The following is a 21,942-nucleotide window of genomic DNA, read 5'->3' as shown; positions in this document are numbered from 1 at the left end:
GCCTATCAACACAATTCATAAACTGGTAGAAAGTTCAAAATCCGCACTTTTGACACAAGTTCAAAGGGAGACTCGTCGATGCTTCATCTTCCTGCATCGTCCAATTATGCACCAGCGCGTCATTTGATGCTCTAGAGCTCAATTGACTCCTGGGGGTAAATTTCACTTTTGGATGTAGGACATGTTTTGGATTCAGCACACCCAGAAAGAGGTCCTCAGGGATATGCTGACTATGCTATTGCCTTATATTTTATATACAGTGGTCTCTCATCTATCGTGGGGGTTACGTTCCAGACCCTCCCGCGATAAACGAAAATCTGCGAAGTAGTGACCATATTGTAACCCTTAAATATTTGTTGACTCACCCGTCTCCAGGACTGTAAGTCAGGCTGGTTGCAATTATTTTGTGTTTTTATGCTCATGTCTTTTGCTGTCTTCCATGCTAAACATCCCCAGCATGACAGGACAGTTTTCTGCAGGTTTTTTCACTGCTCAGCACAACAAACACGGACGCGCTCTTACCGACTCTCCTGCTGTACCACAATTAAATCAGCTGTACCAAAACGATAAGGATGTGGAACCAACATCTGGGACACCAAGCAGCAGGGCAATAAGCAAACACAAAACAATAAAGTATCTGACCAAATAGTCAATGAAATAAGATCCAAGGCACAAAATAAATAAACACCAAAATAATAAACAAAATAAAATAAATGCAAATGAACACAATCATACACAAATCTGATACTACAGTATTTATTGTTACTCCGCCAAGGAACGCGACGGAGTTACGTGACGATCAGCTTACGTGTCTCTGTGAATCTGTCTGTCCTTTGCAAAATTACTCAAAAATGGACCAACGGATTTGGATGAAATTTTCAGGGAAAGTCAGAAATGACACAAGGACCAAGTGATTAGATTTTGGCAGTGATGCGGCTTATTGTCTGGATCCACGAATTTGTTAAGGATTCCCATTGCAAGGTATAGCGGCAAGCGTGGCGTCACTGTAACCATGACAACAAGTGAACGCTGCATCAGTTCTCTGCTGACGATCATGTGATCCTATTACAAAGCCGCTGTTGCTGACTTATGGGAATTGATACAAGGAACAATTGATTGATTGATTAAATTGTGGGGGTGTTTGAGTCCAATCACATATGTCCCGCTACATATTTAGGTCAGACGATTCATGCACACATGCATAGTACAGGTCTATGTTCAGCGCAAGGTCAGAGAATGAACAGTCTTGACGGAGTATTGCGCTCTCCGAGTACTTGTTGATATATATTTTAAGGCTTTATTAGCCCTCCCCACACACTACAGATCACTGCAGAGCAACACTATGCTCAGCAATCAGATGTCTGTGTGAGAAAGACAAGGCCAGATACTGAATGCCACTATACCTTAGGCACTATACTCAGGGGAGACAGAGGAGACTGATGCTAAGTTTGCTGAGCGCATTTTATTTACATTGGATATTTTTGCCTAACCTATTGAAACCCATGGAATTATTATTATATTTTCTACGTCTGCCGCAAAAAAACGCATTTTTGACGCCCTAAATATACACGAAAACGCATGAAAATCGCCACACACACACGGACTGGCAAAAAATTTACATTTTAGGGGAATGGCATGTGTGTGTGCCAAAATGGCTCAATAGCGCCCTCTGGAATATTGTGAAAATTCAGCCCCTGGACCGCGTTTCACCTCGAGCTACGAAATTCGGTATGCATATGTAACTCGTCAAGACGCACAAAAAAGCCTCTTGCATCCTTACCCATAATCCAACAGGAAGTCAGCCATTTTGAATTATAAGTCGTATTTTGGACAATTTTGTGTCATATTTGGACATTTTTAAAAATCTATAAACTCAAACAGTGTAACCCCGACAGCTCAAATTTGGCCAGGATGTACACCAGTCATGGGTGATCAAAAGTTATCACAACGCTCCGTAAAAATCTGAGGGTATGGCCATGGCAACCAGCGGAATGCGGCCATTTTAGATGTCTCGCCATGAGAAAGGAAGTGCTTATAACTAGCCTGTACATGCTCCAATCTGCCTCAAACTTTACATGTGTGATCAGAGTCAAGCCACAATCACATCCATAGGACGACATATACTCACAATCATAATGCCACCTGTATAACTAGCCTGTTCTTACACCAATCTGCCTGAAACTTTACATGTGTGATCAGAGCCCGGCCACAATCACATCCATAGGGCCGATATACACTCTCAGTTGCAGCGCCACCTGGTTGACATGTGTGGAACAGCTGGGCCGCTCGGATGCGAGGACCCGACCAGCGCTGCTTGCAGCATGTTTTACTTTTTTTTAACATTTTTATAAAATTTTATCTTCAAATTTTAGGCTAGAAAATGCTAATTTTACCGCAAATTATCAAAATAATGTCACAATAGCAGAGCTGGTTGTGATGACTAAACTATTGTGCTGCAATGCACCATGGGAGTTCGGGGTGTTGGGGGTTTAAATGTCATTATTGTGGTTTTTGTTAGTGTTCCAGTGTTATTAGTATTTGTGTTTTATTATGTTTTTGTGGTTTAGTCAGCCTAGTTAGTTTGCTTAAGTGTTATGTTGTCAGGACCATGAGTGTGAAGTCTAGTGTGTTTGATGACTTCCTGCCAAACTTATACCGTAGTTAGTGTCAAAATAAAAGCATCTGGCAGTTATATAGTGTATAAAAAGCAAATGTGTTCTCCAATGTCACTTTGCAATCCAACTCGCCACAAGTAGAGTGGCAGAAAAATTATCTGTACCGTAAAATTCCGTGATATAGCAAAACATTCGCGGAACCAAACACATTCCAAAAATCCATGATACAGTGAGACCGCGAGATGTGAACCGCGATATATTGAGGGACCACTGTATATATAAAACCCCCTGCCATAGGCCAAAGAAACATGGCTTACTGCCTTTCACGACTATGCAGCCAAAATGAAAGTTTCCACCGACAGCGCCAAATGAAAAGACCCATTTTCTCCGGTCAAAGCTCAACCAAACCCCAAAAAGAAGGAAAGAAGGACAGAGGCATGACGGGGGGTGAGCGTGGGAAGTGAACTGCGATATAGTGAGGAACCACTGTGTGTATATATATATATATATATATATATATATATATATATATATATATATATATATATATATATATATATATATATATATATATATATATACATATATATATATACATGCATGTATATATATATATGTATGTATGTATGTATGTATGTATATATATATATATATATATATATATATATATATATATATATATATATATATATATATATATATATATATATACACAGTGGCATGAAAAAGTATCTGAACCCTTTGGAATTTCTCACATTTCTGCATAAAATCACCATCAAATGTGATCTGATCTTTGTTAAAATCACACAAATGAAAAAACAGTGTCTGCTTTAACTAAAACCACCCAAACATTTATAGGTTTTCATAATTTTAATGAGGATAACATGCGAACAATGACAGAAGGGGGAGGAATAAGTAACTGAACTTTCTGCCTAAGGAGACTTTGAGAGCAATTAATACCAATTTTTACCAAATAATTTAAGTCAGTGGTGTGTCCAATCACTGAGGAGTGGCTTAAAGCTGCCCTGCCCACTATAAAACACACACCTGGTAAGAATTGTGTCTTGATGAAAAGCATTGTCTGATGTGCACCATGGCTCGCTCAAAAGAGTTCTCTGAAGACCTGCGATCAAGAATTGTTGATTTGTATAAACCTGGGAAAGGTTACAAAACCATCTCTAAAAGTCTGGATGTTCATCAATCCACAGTTAGAGAAACTGTCTACAAATGGAGAGAGTTTAAAGGACTTATCTATCTTTGGCACTGTTGCTTCTCTCCCAAGGAGTGGCTGTCCACCTAAAATGACAACAAGAGTTCAGCGCAGAATACTCAGAGAGGTAAAAAAGAACCCTAGAGTGTCTGCTAGAGATTTACAGAAATCACTGGCACAGTCCAATATCTCTGTGCACACATCAACAATATGTAAAACACTGGCCAAGAATGGTGTTCATGGGAGGACTCCACGGAGGAAGCCACTGCTGTCTAAAAAAAAACATTGCTGTACGTTTAATGTTCGCAAAAAGGCACTTGGACACTCCACCGAACTTCTGGCAAAATATTTTGTGGACTAATGAAACGAAAGTTGAATTGTTTGGGAGGAACACACAACGTCATGTATGGAGGAAAAATGGAACAGCTCACCAACATCAATACCTCGTCCCCACCGTGAAGCATGGTGGAGGGAGCATCATGGTTTGGGGCTGTTTTGCTGCCTCAGGGCCTGGACAACTTGCAATCATTAATGGAAAAATGAATTCAAAAGTTCATCAGCATGTTTTTCAGGAAAAGCTGAGGCTGTCAGACAGTTGAAGCTAAAAAGAGGATGGATGCTGCAACAGGACAATGACCCAAAACACAGAAGTAAATCAACTTCAGAATGGTTTCAGAAGAACAAAATACACGTTCTGGAGTGGCCAAGTCAATGTCCTGACTTGAACCCCATTGAGATGCTGTGGCATGACCTCAAGAGAGTGATTCATGCCAGACATCCCAGGAATCTGACTGAACTGCAGCAGTTTTGTAAAGAGGAATGGTCCAAGATTGATCATGATCGATGTGCCAGACTGATCTGCAACTACAGGAAATGTCTGGTTGAAGTTATTGCTGCCAAGGGGGGGGGGGCAGCCAGATATTAAATGCGAAGGTTCAGTTACTTATTCCTCCCCCTTCTGTCATTGTTTGCATGTTATCCTCATTAAAATTATGAAAACCTATAAATGTTGGGTTGGTTTTAGTTAAAGCAGACACTGTTTTTTCATTTGTGTGATTTTAACAAAGATCAGATCACATTTGATGGTGATTTTATGCAGAAATGTGAGAAATTCCAAAGAGTTCAGATACTTTTTCATGCCACTGTGTATATATATATATATATACACACACACACACACACACACACACACACACACACACACACACACACACACACACACACATATAAACACACACACCTTGTTATGTTTCTAGCCATGGAATCTTCATCTGTCCTAAAGAGCTTCCAGGCCTCACCAGCATGTACCAGCTGAGAGAGGAGAGGGGCCTGAGGAGATCATGGGTAGTCCAGAGTTTGTCATGGAATCTGAACGGAATAGGAAGCTCATTGTAGCAGGACTGAATATGAAGATGAATGTTTATGTCCGATTAGCAATGCATGCTCCAATCATGGGAGAGTGGTAATGGAACACTGGCTGGCTTAGCTCTGATCCGGCTGCAGAGCCAGGACACATGTACCGCCTCCCTGATGGCACCCAGGAAACGGACCACACTCACTCATTATGATGCATAGTGTCATAACTCTGCAAGTATTATTTACTTTTCTTCATGCCAGGGTTGAACTGACAGAATTTTTTGGCTGCATGTGTTTAGTTTATTGTGGTATTAATGCTTTTAACATTACGTTTCTCGTGTTCCTAGATTCCAACTATTTAAAAAGTGGGAAGCAGGAATTCACAGACGAAAAACGTACACAGAAATACACAGAAAAAAATACAAATGTTATGACATAAAACAGCACCAGGTCTCCTTTGATACACTTGCATAGAGATTGTGGAGGTACGTGTCAGGTAGGTTGTTCGACTTGCCACAGTTCTTCTGTCAATTGGACTGACTACATGATCTTGAGATTAGGGTTCTGTGGGGGCCAGACCATCTGTTGTTCATTCTTCTTGTCGCTGAAGAAAGTTCTTGATGACTTTATGAAGGAACAACAGAGAATGTTCAATACATTTACATTAGCAGATGCAGTTAGACATCCAACTTCATTCCACAGTCCTTCAGTGGAAGCCATTAGTGGTGGGCAGGTTGCAGAAGTAAATATTAATAGCAATGTGAATGTCGACATACACTTTAAAAACTGACACTCATATGAAAATCTGAAAATAACAAGAAAAAAACATAGACTGTATAATAAAGATGGACGTAGCACCTGGCTCTAAAAATGAAGCCTAGGAAAAAGGCTCCATAGACCCCGATTAATCACAGGAAAAACTAAAATTTAATAGACTGCTTTTCAACTGCTCAGGATTTTTTTTTTCGTTAGCTGTTATGGTCAAAACGAGAGATCAGGTGGCCAATCTTAAAATGCATCAATACTGAATTTTGTAAGGAGCGATAAAGTTTTGCGGAGTCAGGGGGCGGGGCTACTTGACTGACAATCTGGTCTGGAATGATTGACAGGTCCTGTGGAGGAGGGCAGCCCAGACGCTCATTCACGTAAACTCTGTTCTCCTTGGTTACTCTGTTATGATCACTGTTGGTTTATTTATCGGTGAAGCAGCAGAACATTTTCCACAGATAGTTTTTCTGCCTGTTGGCTTGTTTAAACCAGTTTTCTACCTTTGGCTGATTCTACCAGCAGACACTGAAAGGACTCTGATAGTTCGGTAAGTTAATGTTTATTTTCTTAACGGTGCTGCTTTTACTGTACTTTATATGCAGCTTTAGTGTCAGATATAATGTGTGTCATGCACTCCAGATGTTGGTGGAGTTTATTTCTGTGTGGGTTGACCAGAGAAGAGAGTTAGCATCCAGTAAATATTAGCTTTAATGTTCGCGATGCTAACCGAGCTAACTGCTCAGTCGTAGCCTGATTAAAGCTAACGTAGCATTAAGCTAACGGTGTTTGTGTTGTGTTTTATGTAAACAGCTGAAGTTTGTTCTGTTAGTATAATGTGGTACATTTAGTTAATAAAACTGTCAGTGGAGACGCTGGTTCACGTTAATGTAACATTTAGAAAACCTAAATGTGATTAAAACAATGAGGTTAAGGTTCTGTGTTGTCAGTAGTCCTGAATATCTGCTAAGTCTCTGAAGTTAAACTGGAGAAAACAGTAAATCTACTCTCTACTCGTTAACGTTGTTTAATGACTGATTCACATGATGTAGTACTTATTCTTGCAGTGTAGATTGGGAGAATAACCTCCCAGAATATGACCAAAGTAATGATGAACACTATAGTTACTATATTTAAATTACAGCACAGATAAGCTGAACAATAAAATCCTCTCCCCTAAAGCTGAAGTGACTGCAGACCTTTCTGTCTTTCAGTGCTTGGAAAACTATATATGACAGAGGAAATCTTTACAGGGATACTTTAAAATGAACCTGCTGCTGTTGATGCAGATACTGTGACATCTGTCTTCATCTCAGGTGTCTCATGTTCACTGTGAGGATCTTCTGAGTGAAGCCAACAGAAGGAAAACCTCATCTGGTTGTGAAGAAGGAGACTGAATGGACGACATCCTCGGTGAACCACTTCCTGTTTAGCTTTCACTTACAGAAGGACAGACCAACTCTTACAGCGGTTTATTATTCTCTGTTCTTAGTATTCACAGGTTCCATTTATCACCTTCAACTTCATCTCTGCTGTTGTAGTATAATAATAATACAGAGTACATGTTCCTATCATTTATATCAGATATGTAGCATTAAAACATCAAGACACTGAGGTCAAGAGCTTCATTATTACCTTTATTGCACATTTAAAAACTGCATTATTGAACAGTTGTGAACTGTAAATATGTGTAAACACATGTAATAAATGTCTCAAGCAAGCATAAGTTATGGCAACTGGACTAACCTCTTGTGAGTCGAAAACGTTTCACCTCTCATCCAAGAGGCTTCTTCAGTTCTGAAAGCCTGGTGGGGAGTACCAGATATTTATCCACCAGGAGGGTGGTGGCAAAAACAAGTGGACAAAGACCCGAAACCAATAGACTCGTTAGGAGTCGTTAGCCTTTGATGGGCGGTCGTTACCCCTCCCAGCCCTCTAGGAGGGTGGTTGGGGGTCACCTGACTGCAGGTGGGACAGATGGCTGCACCTCCTTGGGAGGGCTCTAAGAATGGCGTTGTAAGTGGTAGACAAGTGGTGTCTGAGGCCCCCTCCTCTGTTCAAAGATGGCCGTTCTAGTTTGACATGAATGGCTTCTTTTACCCCTCTCTCAAACCATCTGTCCTCTCTGGCTAGAATGCGCACCTTGTGGTCATCAAAGGAGTGCCCCTTCTCCTTGAGGTGGAGGTGGACTGCTGCAGTCAGCAGTCCACCTCTGGGAGGGGTAACGACCGCCCATCAAAGGCTAACGACTCCTAACGAGTCTATTGGTTTCGGGTCTTTGTCCACTTGTTTTTGCCACCACCCTCCTGGTGGATAAATATCTGGTACTCCCCACCAGGCTTTCAGAACTGAAGAAGCCTCTTGGATGAGAGGTGAAACGTTTTCGACTCACACGAGGTTAGTCCAGTTGCCATAACTTATGCTTGCTTGAGACTTATCATGACCTGGATGACTGAGAACATCCACAGATTCATGTAATAAATGGATGAAATAAACAATGTGTTGCTGACAGTGAAGTGTAAATCTTGAACAGTCACAAGACAAGTTGTATTATGAAGAGAGGAGTTGAATCTGCAGCATTATTGTTGTTACTGGAAGGATGAGGAGGACATCAGTGCTGCTCTTCCTCACAGTGATGAAGGAGAAAAGACTCTTCAGACAACCACAGCTGGATGTTCATGTTCTCTGGAGCTCTCAGTCCATCAGACTAGATGTTCCCAATGATCCAGACCAAGGCTGGAAGGAAAAGACACTAACAGTGAGGAAAAGATCTACAAGGTTCTTTCATTCCAACTGCTGCAACATTAAATATTAAAGTGAACACAGCAGTATATGAATGGAACACAATAGAGTGTTGTGTTTTGTCATATTTTTTAATCTTATGGAAATGTTTGTTTTCCTGGTTGAGGCCAAATAACATTTTATTGCCTTGGACAATAAAGTTTATTCTTTTTATTCTTAATGTATCATTAGCATTAACATGAGCTCCACACAGTTATCTGACCATACACTGTTGTAGAGAAAAAAATGCCTGAAGCAAAGAAGAGAGATATTAATTCAGAACTGAACTGTTCTTCATTCACTGAACTGAGAGATCAACACCCATCAGTAACAGAGTTCTGTGGAGAAATATTAACAGATTCATTTCTATCTGCTGATCATGAACGAACTGCACCCCGAGACGGCAGTTATCAATCTGTTATGATTGAACCATTATGATGGATCAGCTGTGACCCGTGGGACATTTAGCTACAGCTAACAGTTAACTAATTTATGACACCGACTAACCTGATTTAGCATTAGTATGAACACAAAATTAGGAAACGTAACTTGAGATTTACAGAACAACTTTAAAACTCGATGTTAGAACATGTTTATATCAGATTACCGTCTGATGTTAACTTACAGTAACTTCAGCTACAGTAACGTAGGTCACTGCTTTATATATGATGTTGTCCAGTTGTGGAAAAGAGTACAACTAGTTACAAAGATGACTTTTAACATTTACTTGTACAGTTAAGCTTGACTTTTGGAGTCTAACATTGTTAGCATCAGCGTTGGTAAACAGCAGATCCAGTAAATGAGGGCGGGACAGAGAGTCCTTGGCTCTCCGTCAGTCTAACCAATCACTGCTCTCTGGCTCTGCCCTTGTTGACGTCACCGGCTCCAAAAATCCAAGATGTCAACCAGAAAGTAGCAAAATCTGGGCTTCATTTTCTCAGTGCAGAAACCAACGGGTGACGTCACGGTAGCTACGTCCATCTTTATATACAGTCTATGGAAAAAACAGACTACCTTACTTGCTATCTGTTGAAAAGAGTGAAAATTTCTTTTTCTCCATGGTTCAGGTGCATGGGTCAGTGGGTGAGCCTTGGTGGTTATGGGTAGAAGATCCTATCAATGATCACATCTACCACTCTGAGTACTTCCTTCTGCAGAAGAAACAGGTTAGTTTTGTGTGTTGGACTTCAATTGACATGAGAAAAGTGTTCCCAAAGAGTACACCATTACTCATGTGCGTTACTTTTTTTGAATTGTTCCTTCTTCCAGGTGGTGACAGGAGAGCCTCAGCACATAGTATTCACTATTCCCATCTTTGAGCCATTGCCCTCCCAGTACTACATCAAGGCGGTGTCTGACCGCTGGCTCGGGGCTGAGGCCGTCTGCATCATCAACTTCCAGAACTTAATTTTACCTGAGAGACACCCACCACACACTGGTAGGTACACTCAAACACACTCATGCACACATTGCTGCCATGACAGCAGGAATTTTACTTAACGTGACTTCAACTTAAAATACTGAAAGTGCTTTTCTGTGGATGCACATCATTCTCCAAAGTAAATAAAATTCTTCAGGTTACCAGATTTATTGCTGACAAAGTCTGGCCGCTGTGGCGATGTGGGATGTCACTGACATGTCACTACAAACTGCAGTGTTGGATTACAGCTAACAAAAAATTTAACGTTCCATAGATTGATGGATGAAACATGTTTTATTTAGTAAAACCAATCTAATCTTTAACTAAAATCAAATATTAGCAAAAGCATCAGTGCACTTTATCCTAAAAATATAACGTATAAATTACTTTCTGCTTAAAACAGCAGCTTACCACAACAGAACAGCTTGAGAATAGCTGTTTTCTAGCTGCAAAAAGACAGCAACACTCCAAGTAGACTAGAGAACAAAAGCATAGTGCCCCATATTCCACTCATCTACTCCGCAACACTACAAGAAAAGAACCAGGATATTATTTCTAACCACTTTTTCCCTCATTAGCAGACATAGCAGCAATCAGGGAAAAACCCTACATCACAGAGGAGATCATACCACAGGGCACTGTTTTACCATCATCTATCCTTTAAAAAAAAAAACAATATTTTATATAAATGTATCACTTTGCCATTTTCTGTCATACATATGTAACAACAACAACAACAACAAAAAAGTTGAGATGATGTTAAATGATGGCACATGAAGAACAAGGGATCACATAAGCACATATAAAGCCTTGGCAAGTCCAGCAGAACATTATCTTCAAGCATCATGTATTTGGATAAATACTAATAACTTTAGAATAGAATAGAATAGAATAGATTTCCATTGTCACTGTTACAGAAAACAATGAAAATCAGTTTCATACTCTTCGTATAGCAACATTAAAAATAAACTATACAAGGCAACATTAACACACACTGAAAAATAAATACAACTGAAACAGAAAAAGTATAAGAGCAAAATATACAGTGTAGAAAGGGTTTGTGGTTAGAGACCTGCTCTACACATGATTCTTTCGCATGATATGAATTGCACTGACACTTAAATATTCCACTTGGAGGTATGTGATATTGTCATTAAGGGAGGAGTGAGCAGACATTTGACAGTTTGGGGATAAAAGCTGTTTTTGAGTCTGTTGGTTTTGATTCTAAGTGTCCTGTAGCATCTACCTGAGGGGAGGGGGGAGAAAAGAGAATGTTCCGGGTGTGAGGAGTCTCTGGTGATTCCCCTAACTTTAAGCACGAATCAGTATTTTTATAATAGCAACAGTTCATATGAATATGTGCAATGTTACAGCTCCTTGTGAAAATCCCATATAGAGTTACACTGTGTTTGTGTCATATTAGGGTCCCAGTTTTTACCATTTGTAGACTTGTAGATATCAACTTTTGTAGCTGAAAGAATAAAATCTTTAAGAAACATCTGACTTATCACCTTTGAAATACATTCAGGCTTTGGTGTTAGCCAAAATTCATTGTTATAGTCCTAAAGCAAACCCATATGTATTTGTTAGTACAATATTTTAGTACATAGTATTTTTAACTTCAAATGATGAGCTGTACAGACATAAAGCCACTGACTAATGCTCAGTAGACAGCTGTTGGCAGGAAACATGAACGCCCAGCAGCAGAGAGACACAACTAGAGAGTCACTGGTAAAAATAGTGCAATATTTTACAGTTTACATTATATTTTGTTATTATTTTATGTTGTTGGTTTGTTTTTGTTTTTTAAGTGCCACATATTTTCCTTAGGAGCTGATAGAGGCTAAAATCACAGCTATCAGAAATCAGAAAAGGTAGAAAAAAACTATTTCAAGAATTATAATGTTGCTCTGTGTCTACTGGATGGTTATATATTGTTTACAAGGGAATATTATTCCAGCATTCCAGTTGTTTTTGCTTGATCTGCTCCCACCAAATGGCTTAAAGACAACAATGTTTTAGGATCCAGATTAGATTCCATTATATCCCATTATGTTTTTATAATATTTTTGATTTTTGAAATTCAAGAATGTGTATCTGGACAGTTATATATTCTCCTTTGTAAGTGTATGATTTTAACATTTCTTTTATTTGAAATGGTTTATTATAGGCTCCTTTTCTGGATTCTATGGCTTGTGTGGTTATAGATCCACAAATGGGATGCTTGACATCTTGCATTGTACTTTTCTTTTTAACTGAATTTATACTGAAAAGAACTAAACTTGAACTGAAGGTGATCAGAGTAGTTTTTCTGGTTTTGAAGCTTTTTTTGTTTTTTTTTACTTTGCTGAAATCCGCATTGGCTGACATTTCGACTCCTGTGTGCCCTTCTCATACATACAGATGCGTCATTAAAATATATTTGCATATTATAAAAAATATGAAATTAAGACTTTTGTCAGTCATTACTACCTCTAATCACAACTGCATTTTTGTTGTTCTTATGTTTCCTATTTGTATTATACAGCACTCCAGTGTTTATTATAGAAACAGTGGTCTTGGTCATGTATGATTCTTTGTGGCTGTTGGGGCCTAAATATTAAGGTTGAGGATCTAACCATTCTTCACATTACAAATTTTAATCACTGAATAGCTTAATTTTAATTCACTTCTTCCATTTCCCTTTCCTTCTCAGAGCTACTAGACCTGCAGCCATTGCCAGTGACAGCTCTGGGTAAACAAGAATACGAGAGCCTATACAAGTTCACTCACTTTAACCCCATCCAGACCCAGATCTTCCACACGCTGTATCACACCGACACCAATGTCCTGCTGGGGGCACCAACAGGCTCTGGAAAAACTATTGCAGCAGAAATGGCCATGTTCCGGGTCTTTAACAAGTATCCATCTTCTAAGGTTAGGCTGGTTGGCTCACTCTTTGTTCCTAATGAATATAAGGGCATGTGATTTACAGAACGTACTGACTTGATGCAGCCTTTTCAATTGGTCATGAATGGTATTCATTTACATAAGGCACATAACATTTGAGGGTTTAAATTTCACTAGTGTCACATAAAATGTACTGTCTAATTGCTGTTTGAAAATACTTATCAATTTATTGCTGTTGGTTCAGCAAAGAGAGCAATCTGTCAGACACTGCAATGAAAAAGGTAACTAATTTAGACTTTCTGTATATGAAAGAAATGGCAGTCAGAAGCCCAGAAAATGCAATTTTGTCTAAATAAGAGACAGGAGGAATTTAGCAAAATCAGGCCAACCAAATGTTACTGTACCATACAGTTCATTGATGAAGGTATTTTTTGTGTCCCATTATTATTATGATTTGAAAATGTAATGAACAGTATCATACTGTGCGTAAGATTTTTGCATGAATACTTTGCATTATCATTGGTCTGTATGTGAGCTCCTGTTAACGCACCTGATACAGTACCAGTCAAAAATTCTGATGCACCTATTCATTTCAGAGTTTTTTTCATTATTCTTACTATATTGCACATATTGAACAAAAGTGAAGACAATAAACTATTTATTATAACAAAGAGAATCATGTATTGAAAAGTATTAACAAAGCAAAATGTGTTTTACATTTTAGATTCATCAAAGTGGACACTTTTTTCTTTGATATTAGCTCTTCATTTTCTCAACCAGCTTTGTGAGGTTTTCACCTGGATCTTTTCCAACAGTCTTGAAGAAGTTTCCACATATGCTGAGCACTTGTTGGCTGCTTTTCCTTCACTCTGAGCTCCAAGCCATCCCACAGAGCACAGAGTGAAGGAAAACCTTCGTAGTTAGGTTTAATCGAGCAATTGTGGAGGTCATGACATGTGATGCAGCATTCTGCTTTAGTCAAATAGACCATGATCGTTTTTGTGACTGCCTTCGAAATTTCAGTGTTCTAAAAATGTATTTAACTGACTGACCTTTATGTTTTAAAGTATTAATTGACTATTGTCTTACTTTACTTCGTTGGGCAGTTCCTATCATAATATGCATTATTGCAGTAATTGATTAGGACTATTTACTGGATACCAACACTACTGTGCAGCAACACAACTGATGGTCGAAGACACATTAGGGTCAGTCTGGGTCATTTCAAAAGGCGGTGTTGCTCCACTGTCACAGATTTTTCTCAGAGTTATGTATTTATTATTCAGGACCCAAAAACTAAATTCTGCAAAATATTTTGGCTGAGTTTTGAGAATTATGTATGTATATTTTCAGACCACGGATACATGTTATCTGAGAAATCAGTTTACAGGTTCAGTATCTCCAGAAATATACTGCCAAGAGCTATGAAAATTTGTGATGACAGAGTCAACATTGATTGGGGCAAAGGAAAAATTTGTAATTATTAACCCTTCATGATCAAAAAAGTGCAAATTTTTTAGACAAAGGTACTATAGAGGCCCCAGAAATTTCCTGTAGGTGTATAAATATTTAGTTCAATTCAATTTTATTGACCAATTACAGGTCAAATTGTCTCAAGACGCTTTACAGAGCCCATATGCCTGAACCCCCAGAGCAAGCCCTAAGGCGACAGTGGCAAGCAAAACCCCCTTTTAACGGGAAGAAACCTTGAACAGAACCCGGCTCTTTATGTTGGGGTACCCATCTGCCTGCTGGCGGGGGGTAGAGGGGTAGAGGGGTAGAGGGCGAGGGATGGGAGAAGAGGAGGGTGGGGAACAAGGAACATAAAACACACAGAGCCAGTTAGTGGGACAACAACCACAGATCTGAAGCATCCAGCTCCGGGACCAGGGACACTCGGAGAAAGGACACAGGGAGAAACAGAGTGAAGGGGGAAATATGGATGTATCATATTTCATGCTATACTTTGAGATGTGTCAAGTATTGATGGTCAAGGTTTCAGTTTTAAGCTATTTTGACATGCCAAAATGGTGATGTGGACTCATTCATAAGACCACAAAAACCAGTGTCTTTAGAGATCTCTGTATTGTCATTAAATGTGCAAAGTTACAAGTTGTTTTGAATGATGTCCTTTTGTTGAAATTTAACAATATATGACACTTTAATTTGTTTAACTGAATGTTCTTATACATAGGGTTAGTGTTAGGGTCAGGATGAGGGAACACTGAACAGAAACTGACTTTCCAACTGAGAAACGGATGAAGATATATCACATGTGCATTGTGGTTCAGGATAGATCAGTAAACTATGACTTTTGGAACACATTTACAATCAACATAAACCTAAGGAAACTTGGCAAGTGCTTCTTTCATTAACTGTTTGTATTTGTTGCTGTGTCTTCAGGTGGTGTATATCGCCCCTTTGAAAGCCCTGGTGAGAGAAAGGATTGAGGACTGGAAGATCAGAATTGAGGAGAAACTAGGAAAGAAGTAAGACAAAACAGAGTTGACACATTAGCAGAATGCTGTTATGAGGTTGTCAGAAGTTAGAATTAATTGCAGCTATAGGGTTTCACAGTCATAAAAGAATCGTATTTGTGTTGTTATGTTTTATGCCATGTGCAAAAGCACTGTGAAATGATCCAAAAAATGTTTCTCCGTTATTACGTGTGCAGAGTCATAGAGCTGACAGGTGACGTGACTCCAGACATGAAAGCTATAGCTCAGGCTGACCTCATTGTCACCACACCAGAGAAGTGGGATGGAGTGAGCAGAAGTTGGCAGAACCGAAGCTACGTTCAGAAAGTAGCCATTCTCATCATTGATGAGATCCACTTGCTGGGTAAGATTTCACCGCAAAACTTCAAGGAGTGTGTATGATATATTCCATAAAGCTGTACAACCCACGTGTCATCAAAACTATTTTTAAAGGGCCAGGTGCATGTGTTTTTGTATCTGCAGTGTTTCGTAGAATGAACAACCTGCATATCACCTCACCATTTGCAGAATAGGTTTACACTTTATATCAAAGTTTACAAATTTTTCTCATGCTAATTTTCTCCATAGTACGCAAAGAAGGAGTGTAGCTACACCAAATATTATGCATTTTGCAGTCCAAATAAACATTTTGATTAGGCTTTAACATTGTGTCAATGTCCAGGTGAAGACAGAGGTCCAGTGTTGGAGGTCATTGTGTCCAGAACCAACTTCATCTCCTCTCACACTTCTAAGAGTGTTCGAGTTGTAGGTCTGTCCACAGCTCTGGCTAATGCTCGAGACCTCGGTGACTGGCTGGGAATTGGACAGGTTAGCACCAAAGCATGCACAGTATTAGTTTATATATAGGAATGTACTTTCAACATGCTTTGCCAGTGTATTTATGGCACTTATCCAGGTTGCTTTTTCCTGACTACATCCTTGCTTGAGTTGCATCTACTCTCTGATGCATATCACTTTGGATAAAAGCGTCTGCTAAATGAAATTGTAGAATTATATTTTTCTTACCTTTTAACCCCTTGTCCCTTGTCCAGCTGGAAGAATCATCTTTATGAGCTCCCTTGTGTCAAAAATATTCAGACTGGCTTTGTGCACCAAGAACACTGCTGCAGTGAAACCACAGTCTTTGTCTAGCTCTGCATTTTTTTTTACGATTTGTTGGTTTCTCGTATCATCATGTCAAATTTAATGTTTATCATAACAGCATTTAAGCTACAATACTTTTGGCCAGGAGTTAATATTGTTGTTTATCTCTGAAGTTGTCTGCAGTCTCTGTCTGGATATCATACTTAAGTTCTAATCATTAGCAGTGACTGTGGATGGCTCTCTAGCTTGAAGCTGAGTGTCGCACTGAATTATTTAATTCAATTTGGCCAAGAGGTCTTTATACTGAAGGCCAATAATGACAGTTTACACACCTCCATAAAGGTTTATATGAACTGCAGTCTTTGTGTGTTTTCCAATGTAGAGCAATGCATCCAAACTGTGTTCTATAGACTGTCTTGGATAATTGTTACATTCTTTTCTATTTTCCATTCCTAACATCAACTGCTTGTAATTTCATCCAATATTTTTTTTGATGAAAACTATTTTAAATTGTTTTCAGAAATTCAGTTGATTATAATGTTCTTGTTGGGGACAACTTTTTTTCTCATTAATAGCATTTTTCCACCCAACCATTGTAGGTCGTTTACTGTCTGTTTATTAAAGTAATCCAGTAATTGCAGATGATACAAACAAACAAAAAAAAAAAAAAAAAAACTAATAAACTGCGTCATAGTGATCAAAAACCACTAACATGCCTTTAACTTTGCGGCTTTCACTAGAAAACATTCTGTATTTCCTTTTTTTTCTTGAAACAGTATACTCACCTGGAACTCAGACAATTTAATATATCCTAGAGGCTTATGTTGTTTCCACTGTCTTTATTTGCTTAAACTTTGTTTCTGAGGAATCAGGTTTATAGGTCTTTTCCACCATAATGAACAGGTCTAAACGTTAAAGAATCCAAAACATTTTGTTGTTGCAGTTTTTAATAATGTATGGTTCTAAACTGTATCAAAACTGGCCGATTTTAAAACTGAATAGAATTTTAGCTGCAGTTTGTGTTTTCAGTGTTCTCAGCGGTGCAATCTTTAGCTTTTTCCTTTAAGGTGTTTTCAGCGAAGCAGCTGCTCACTAACAGTTGTTAGTCATTTGTACTGACGATGAGATTACATAGGGAGAATTTCCTGCCAATCCATACTGCAGAGGGGTCATACTGGATATTAAAATCATTTTACTTGCAGCCTTTTGAGTGTAGGATTTGCAACATCAAACACTCAAAAAACATGTTGACATTATGAAATGGTTACAAAAAAAGAAAAATTCTGAAATTCTAGAATATGTCTTAGTGAAGACTGCTATATTTCTGTTTCTACTGTCGTATTTTGCTCACAGCCACTGAAACTTTTCATAGTTTGAATACTGAACCCGAATCAGTCGATACAGCATTCTGTTCTGCTTTTAAATGATCTGATTCATGAACATCACAAAAACTCATTCTTCATTAGCAGCAACCGCAGGTGCTTCCAGTATCAAAGCAAAAATGTTCCTTGCACTTTACTGATCCTGTTAACTGCTGCAGAGCCAACACCAGCTAACAACATTAACAACCTAAGGTATGCATTTGAAGCTGACTGACTTAATGATATGTCCCCTGGTACCCTCCATCTTCCAAGACCCCTAGGGACAAATTGTACATTTTTACTTGCATTAAAATTGTTACTATGTGTCACTATGTCCATCCGTGTTTGACCGTCATGAATATTGTAGCCTACAGGGGCTCTAAGTAATTATTTGAGAAAAGTGATTACTTCTAACTAAACACTTTATTACTCTTTTTGGTCATTTCCACTGGTGAATATGTCATGAAATCCTTGTAATGTTTGTAGGGATTAATCATACTTTTGCATCATCACAGACACATTTCAGAATATCACAAGTTGTCATTTGCTGTACTGCCAAAACTGTAGTGAAACCAGATTGGCTGTCTGCCATGCATAAATCTGACTGGTTAGCTGCTGTTGGGACTGAGCTGCTAGATTTATTGCTTCCCAATCCATTATACAAGCTTTTAAGATGTCTGAAGGCAAGCTTTGGCCTCAATATAACAAAATACCAAACAACGCAGCACACACTTTACAACATCTTATCACTCACTTTGAATTCACTTCTGTTCACGTAATGGGCCATAGCACCTTATCACACAATAAACACAGGAGGCACATCACAGGCTAAACGCAACACAGCTGACTCCAGCAGTGGCCTGCTGCTCTGTGACAGTGATAGACATTTCACACTGGAGCCAGATGGAACTTCATGTTGCCAGCTGCTCACATTAAATCTGTCTTTCTGTTCTCTTTTTCTCCCCACCCCAATCTTCCCTTCTTTCTAACAGGTGGGGTTGTTTAACTTCCGTCCGTCTGTGCGCCCTGTCCCGCTAGAAGTTCACATCCATGGTTTCCCCGGACAACACTATTGCCCCCGTATGGCAAGCATGAACAAGCCCACCTTCCAAGGTAGCTCTAGTGCACCTGTTGTTAATTTCATTAACACCAAAGTAGCTGAAACTCATTAAAAACCCTCTCTGTTACTTACTTGACCAGATCAGTATCCCAAAAGTTTAACTGTCTTGGTGCAATACTTAAATTAAAAAATGTTCCTTTCATTTTGTTGAGCAGTGTACAACATGTACGTTTGACATGTTGGTACACTGCCTGTCCAAAAAAAGTCATCACCTGCATTTAACTAAGCAAATAGGTGAGAGCCTTCCATTGATTAACTACTGCAGTGATGAATGTGTCAGTTGGCAACAGCTTATTTAACCCTAGCTGATGCAGTGAGTAGCTTCTCATTTCTTAAACGACCATGTTGGAAGACATATCCTGTGGTTATAGAAAGGATGTTAATCTTTTTCAGAGGGGTGGAATTATTAACCTGCTTCAAACAAAGAAAACAACTAAGGAGATTGATAAAACTACTAAAATCAGGTTAAGAACCATCCAACGCATAATTAAAACCTGGAAGGATAGTAGTGAACTATTGTCTCCAAGGAAGAAATGTGGTCGGTCATGTAGTCTGATGAATGCAGATTTACCCTGTTCCAAAGTGATGGGCGCGCTACAGTAAGAAGAGAAGCAGAAATGATGCACTCATCATGGCTAGTGCCTACTGTACAAATCTGTGGGGGCAGTGTTATGATCTCGGGCTGCTGCAGTTTGTCAGGTCCAGGTTCAGCAGCGTTATGTGCCCAATGCATAAGGTCAGCTGATCAATCTAATCCATCCATCCATCCATCCATTGTCTTCTGTTTATCCGGGGCCGGGTCGCAGAGGCAGCAGGCGAAGCAGGTCATTCCAGACATCCCTCCCCTCAGCGACACTTTCCAGCTCTTCCTGGGGGATCCCAAGGCGTTCCCAGGCCAGACAAGATATATAATCCCTCCAGCAAATTCTGGCTGTGCCTCGGCTTCTCCTCCCAGGTGGACGTGTTCGGAAAACCTCCCGAGGAAGTCTCCCCGGAGGCATCCGAATCAGATGGTCAAACCACCTCAAGTGGCTCCTTTTGACGCGAAGAAGCAGTGGCTCTACTCCGAGCTCCCTCCAGATGTCTGAGCTTCTCGCCCTGTCACGAACAGGATCGGAGACAAGCGACTGCCTTGGCGTTGTCCAACACCCACTGGAAACATGTCTGAGTTAGTGCCGACTATGCGGACACAGCAATCACTTTAGTTGTACAGGGACCGAATGGCTCGTATCAGTGAGGCTGGTGCCCTAACCTCCCGCAGTGCCTCCCACAGAGCCCCTCTGGGGACACGGTCTTAGGACTTCTCCAGATCCACAAAACACGTGCACTTGCAGGTCGAACTCCCATGACCGCCTCAGCAGCTCCGCAAGAGTAAAGAGCTGGTCCAGTGTTCCACGACCAGGACGGAATCCGCATTGCTCCTCCTGAATCCGAGGTTCGACAATCGGTCGGAGCCTCCCTTCCAGCACCCGAGAGTAAACTTTCCTGGGGAGGCTGAGAAGTGTGATACCCCAGTAGTTGGAACACACTCTCTGGTCCCCCTTTTTGAAAATGGGAACCACCACCCCGGTCTGCCACTCCACAGGTACCGTACCCGATGCCCACACGACATTGTAGAGACGTGTCAGCCAAGACAGTCCAACAATGTCCAGAGCCTTCAGCATCCCAGGGCAGATCCTGTCCACACCTGGTGCCTTGCCACCGAGGAGCTTCTTAACTACCTTGGCGACCTCTGCCACGGATATGGACGAAGATTCGCCCAAGTCTTCAGGCTCTGCCTTCCCCACAGAGGACATGTTTATCGGGTTCAAGAGTTCCTCAAAGTGCTCTTTCCACCACCCGACAATATCCCCAGTACAGGACAACAGCTCTCCACCCCGACTGTACACAGCCTGAGCAAAGCCCTGCCTCCCCTTCCTGAGGTGTTGGATGGTTTGCCAGAACCTCCTCGAGGCCAACCGAAAGTCCTTCTCCATAGCCTCCCCGAACTCCTCCCACACCCGAGTTATAGCTTCCGCAACTACCGCAGCTGCCGCCCTTTTGGTCAACCCGTACCCGTCAGCTACTTCAGGAGACCCCCGAGCAAGCCAAACCTGAAATGCCTCCTTCTTCAGCCTGACGGCTTTCCTCACAGCTGGTGTCCACTGGCGGGTTCTTGGGTTGCCGCCATGACAGGCACCAGTGACCTTCAGACCACAGCTCCTAACAGTCGCCTCTGCAATCGAAGCTTTGAACATGGCCCACTCGGATTCCATGTCCCCAACCTCTTCTGGAATGCAGGAGAAACTCTTCCGGAGGTGGGAATTGAAAACCCCACGGACAGGATGTTGCCAGTTCACCCTCACTACACGTTTGGGTTTGCCAAGTCTGTCCAGCAGCCTTAACCACCATCATATCCAACTCACCACCAGGTGGTGATCAGTTGATAGCTCTGCACCTCTCTTCACCCGATTGTCTGAGACATACGGCCGCAGGTCTGATGATACGACTATGAAGTCGATCATCGACCTTTGACCTAAGGTGCTCTGGTACCAGGTACACTTATGAGCAACCTCATGCTCGAACATGGTGTTTGTTATAGCCAGTCCATGACTAGCACAGAAGTCCAATAACAGAACACCGCTCGAGTTCAGATCGGGCAGGCCGTTCCTCCCAGTCACCCCTCTCCAGGTTTCTCCGTCATTGCCCACATGAGCGTTGAAGTCCCCCAGGAGAACTATGGAGTCACCAGGCGGTACCCCTTCCAGGACCCCACCCAGAGATTCCAAGAAGGCCGAGTACTCCGAACTGCTGTTCGGTGCATAAGCACAAACAACAGTCAGAGTTTTCCCCTCTGCAACACGA

General features: G+C 40.6%; 1 protein-coding gene across 3 annotated transcripts in view; it reads left to right on the top strand.

The window, feature by feature from the left end:
* Nucleotides 1-21,942, top strand: part of ascc3 (activating signal cointegrator 1 complex subunit 3) — a 245,403-nt gene that overhangs the window by 181,876 nt on the left and 41,585 nt on the right. For 2 of the 3 annotated variants that reach the window (XM_023266526.3, XM_035946542.2), the window contains exons 23-29: nucleotides 9,795-9,893; nucleotides 9,997-10,165; nucleotides 12,843-13,063; nucleotides 15,440-15,525; nucleotides 15,711-15,877; nucleotides 16,196-16,341; nucleotides 18,971-19,091. In XM_023266526.3, the coding sequence (XP_023122294.2) occupies nucleotides 9,795-9,893; nucleotides 9,997-10,165; nucleotides 12,843-13,063; nucleotides 15,440-15,525; nucleotides 15,711-15,877; nucleotides 16,196-16,341; nucleotides 18,971-19,091 (1,009 nt within the window). Of the gene's footprint in view, nucleotides 1-7,262; nucleotides 7,651-9,794; nucleotides 9,894-9,996; nucleotides 10,166-12,842; nucleotides 13,064-15,439; nucleotides 15,526-15,710; nucleotides 15,878-16,195; nucleotides 16,342-18,970; nucleotides 19,092-21,942 lie in introns of those variants that run through there. The other variant, XM_055013994.1, reaches the window with a different exon arrangement.

This window comes from Amphiprion ocellaris, chromosome 9 (assembly GCF_022539595.1).
Source record: "Amphiprion ocellaris isolate individual 3 ecotype Okinawa chromosome 9, ASM2253959v1, whole genome shotgun sequence".
NCBI lineage: Eukaryota > Metazoa > Chordata > Actinopteri > Pomacentridae > Amphiprion > Amphiprion ocellaris.
This window is presented reverse-complemented; position numbering and strand designations above follow the sequence as displayed.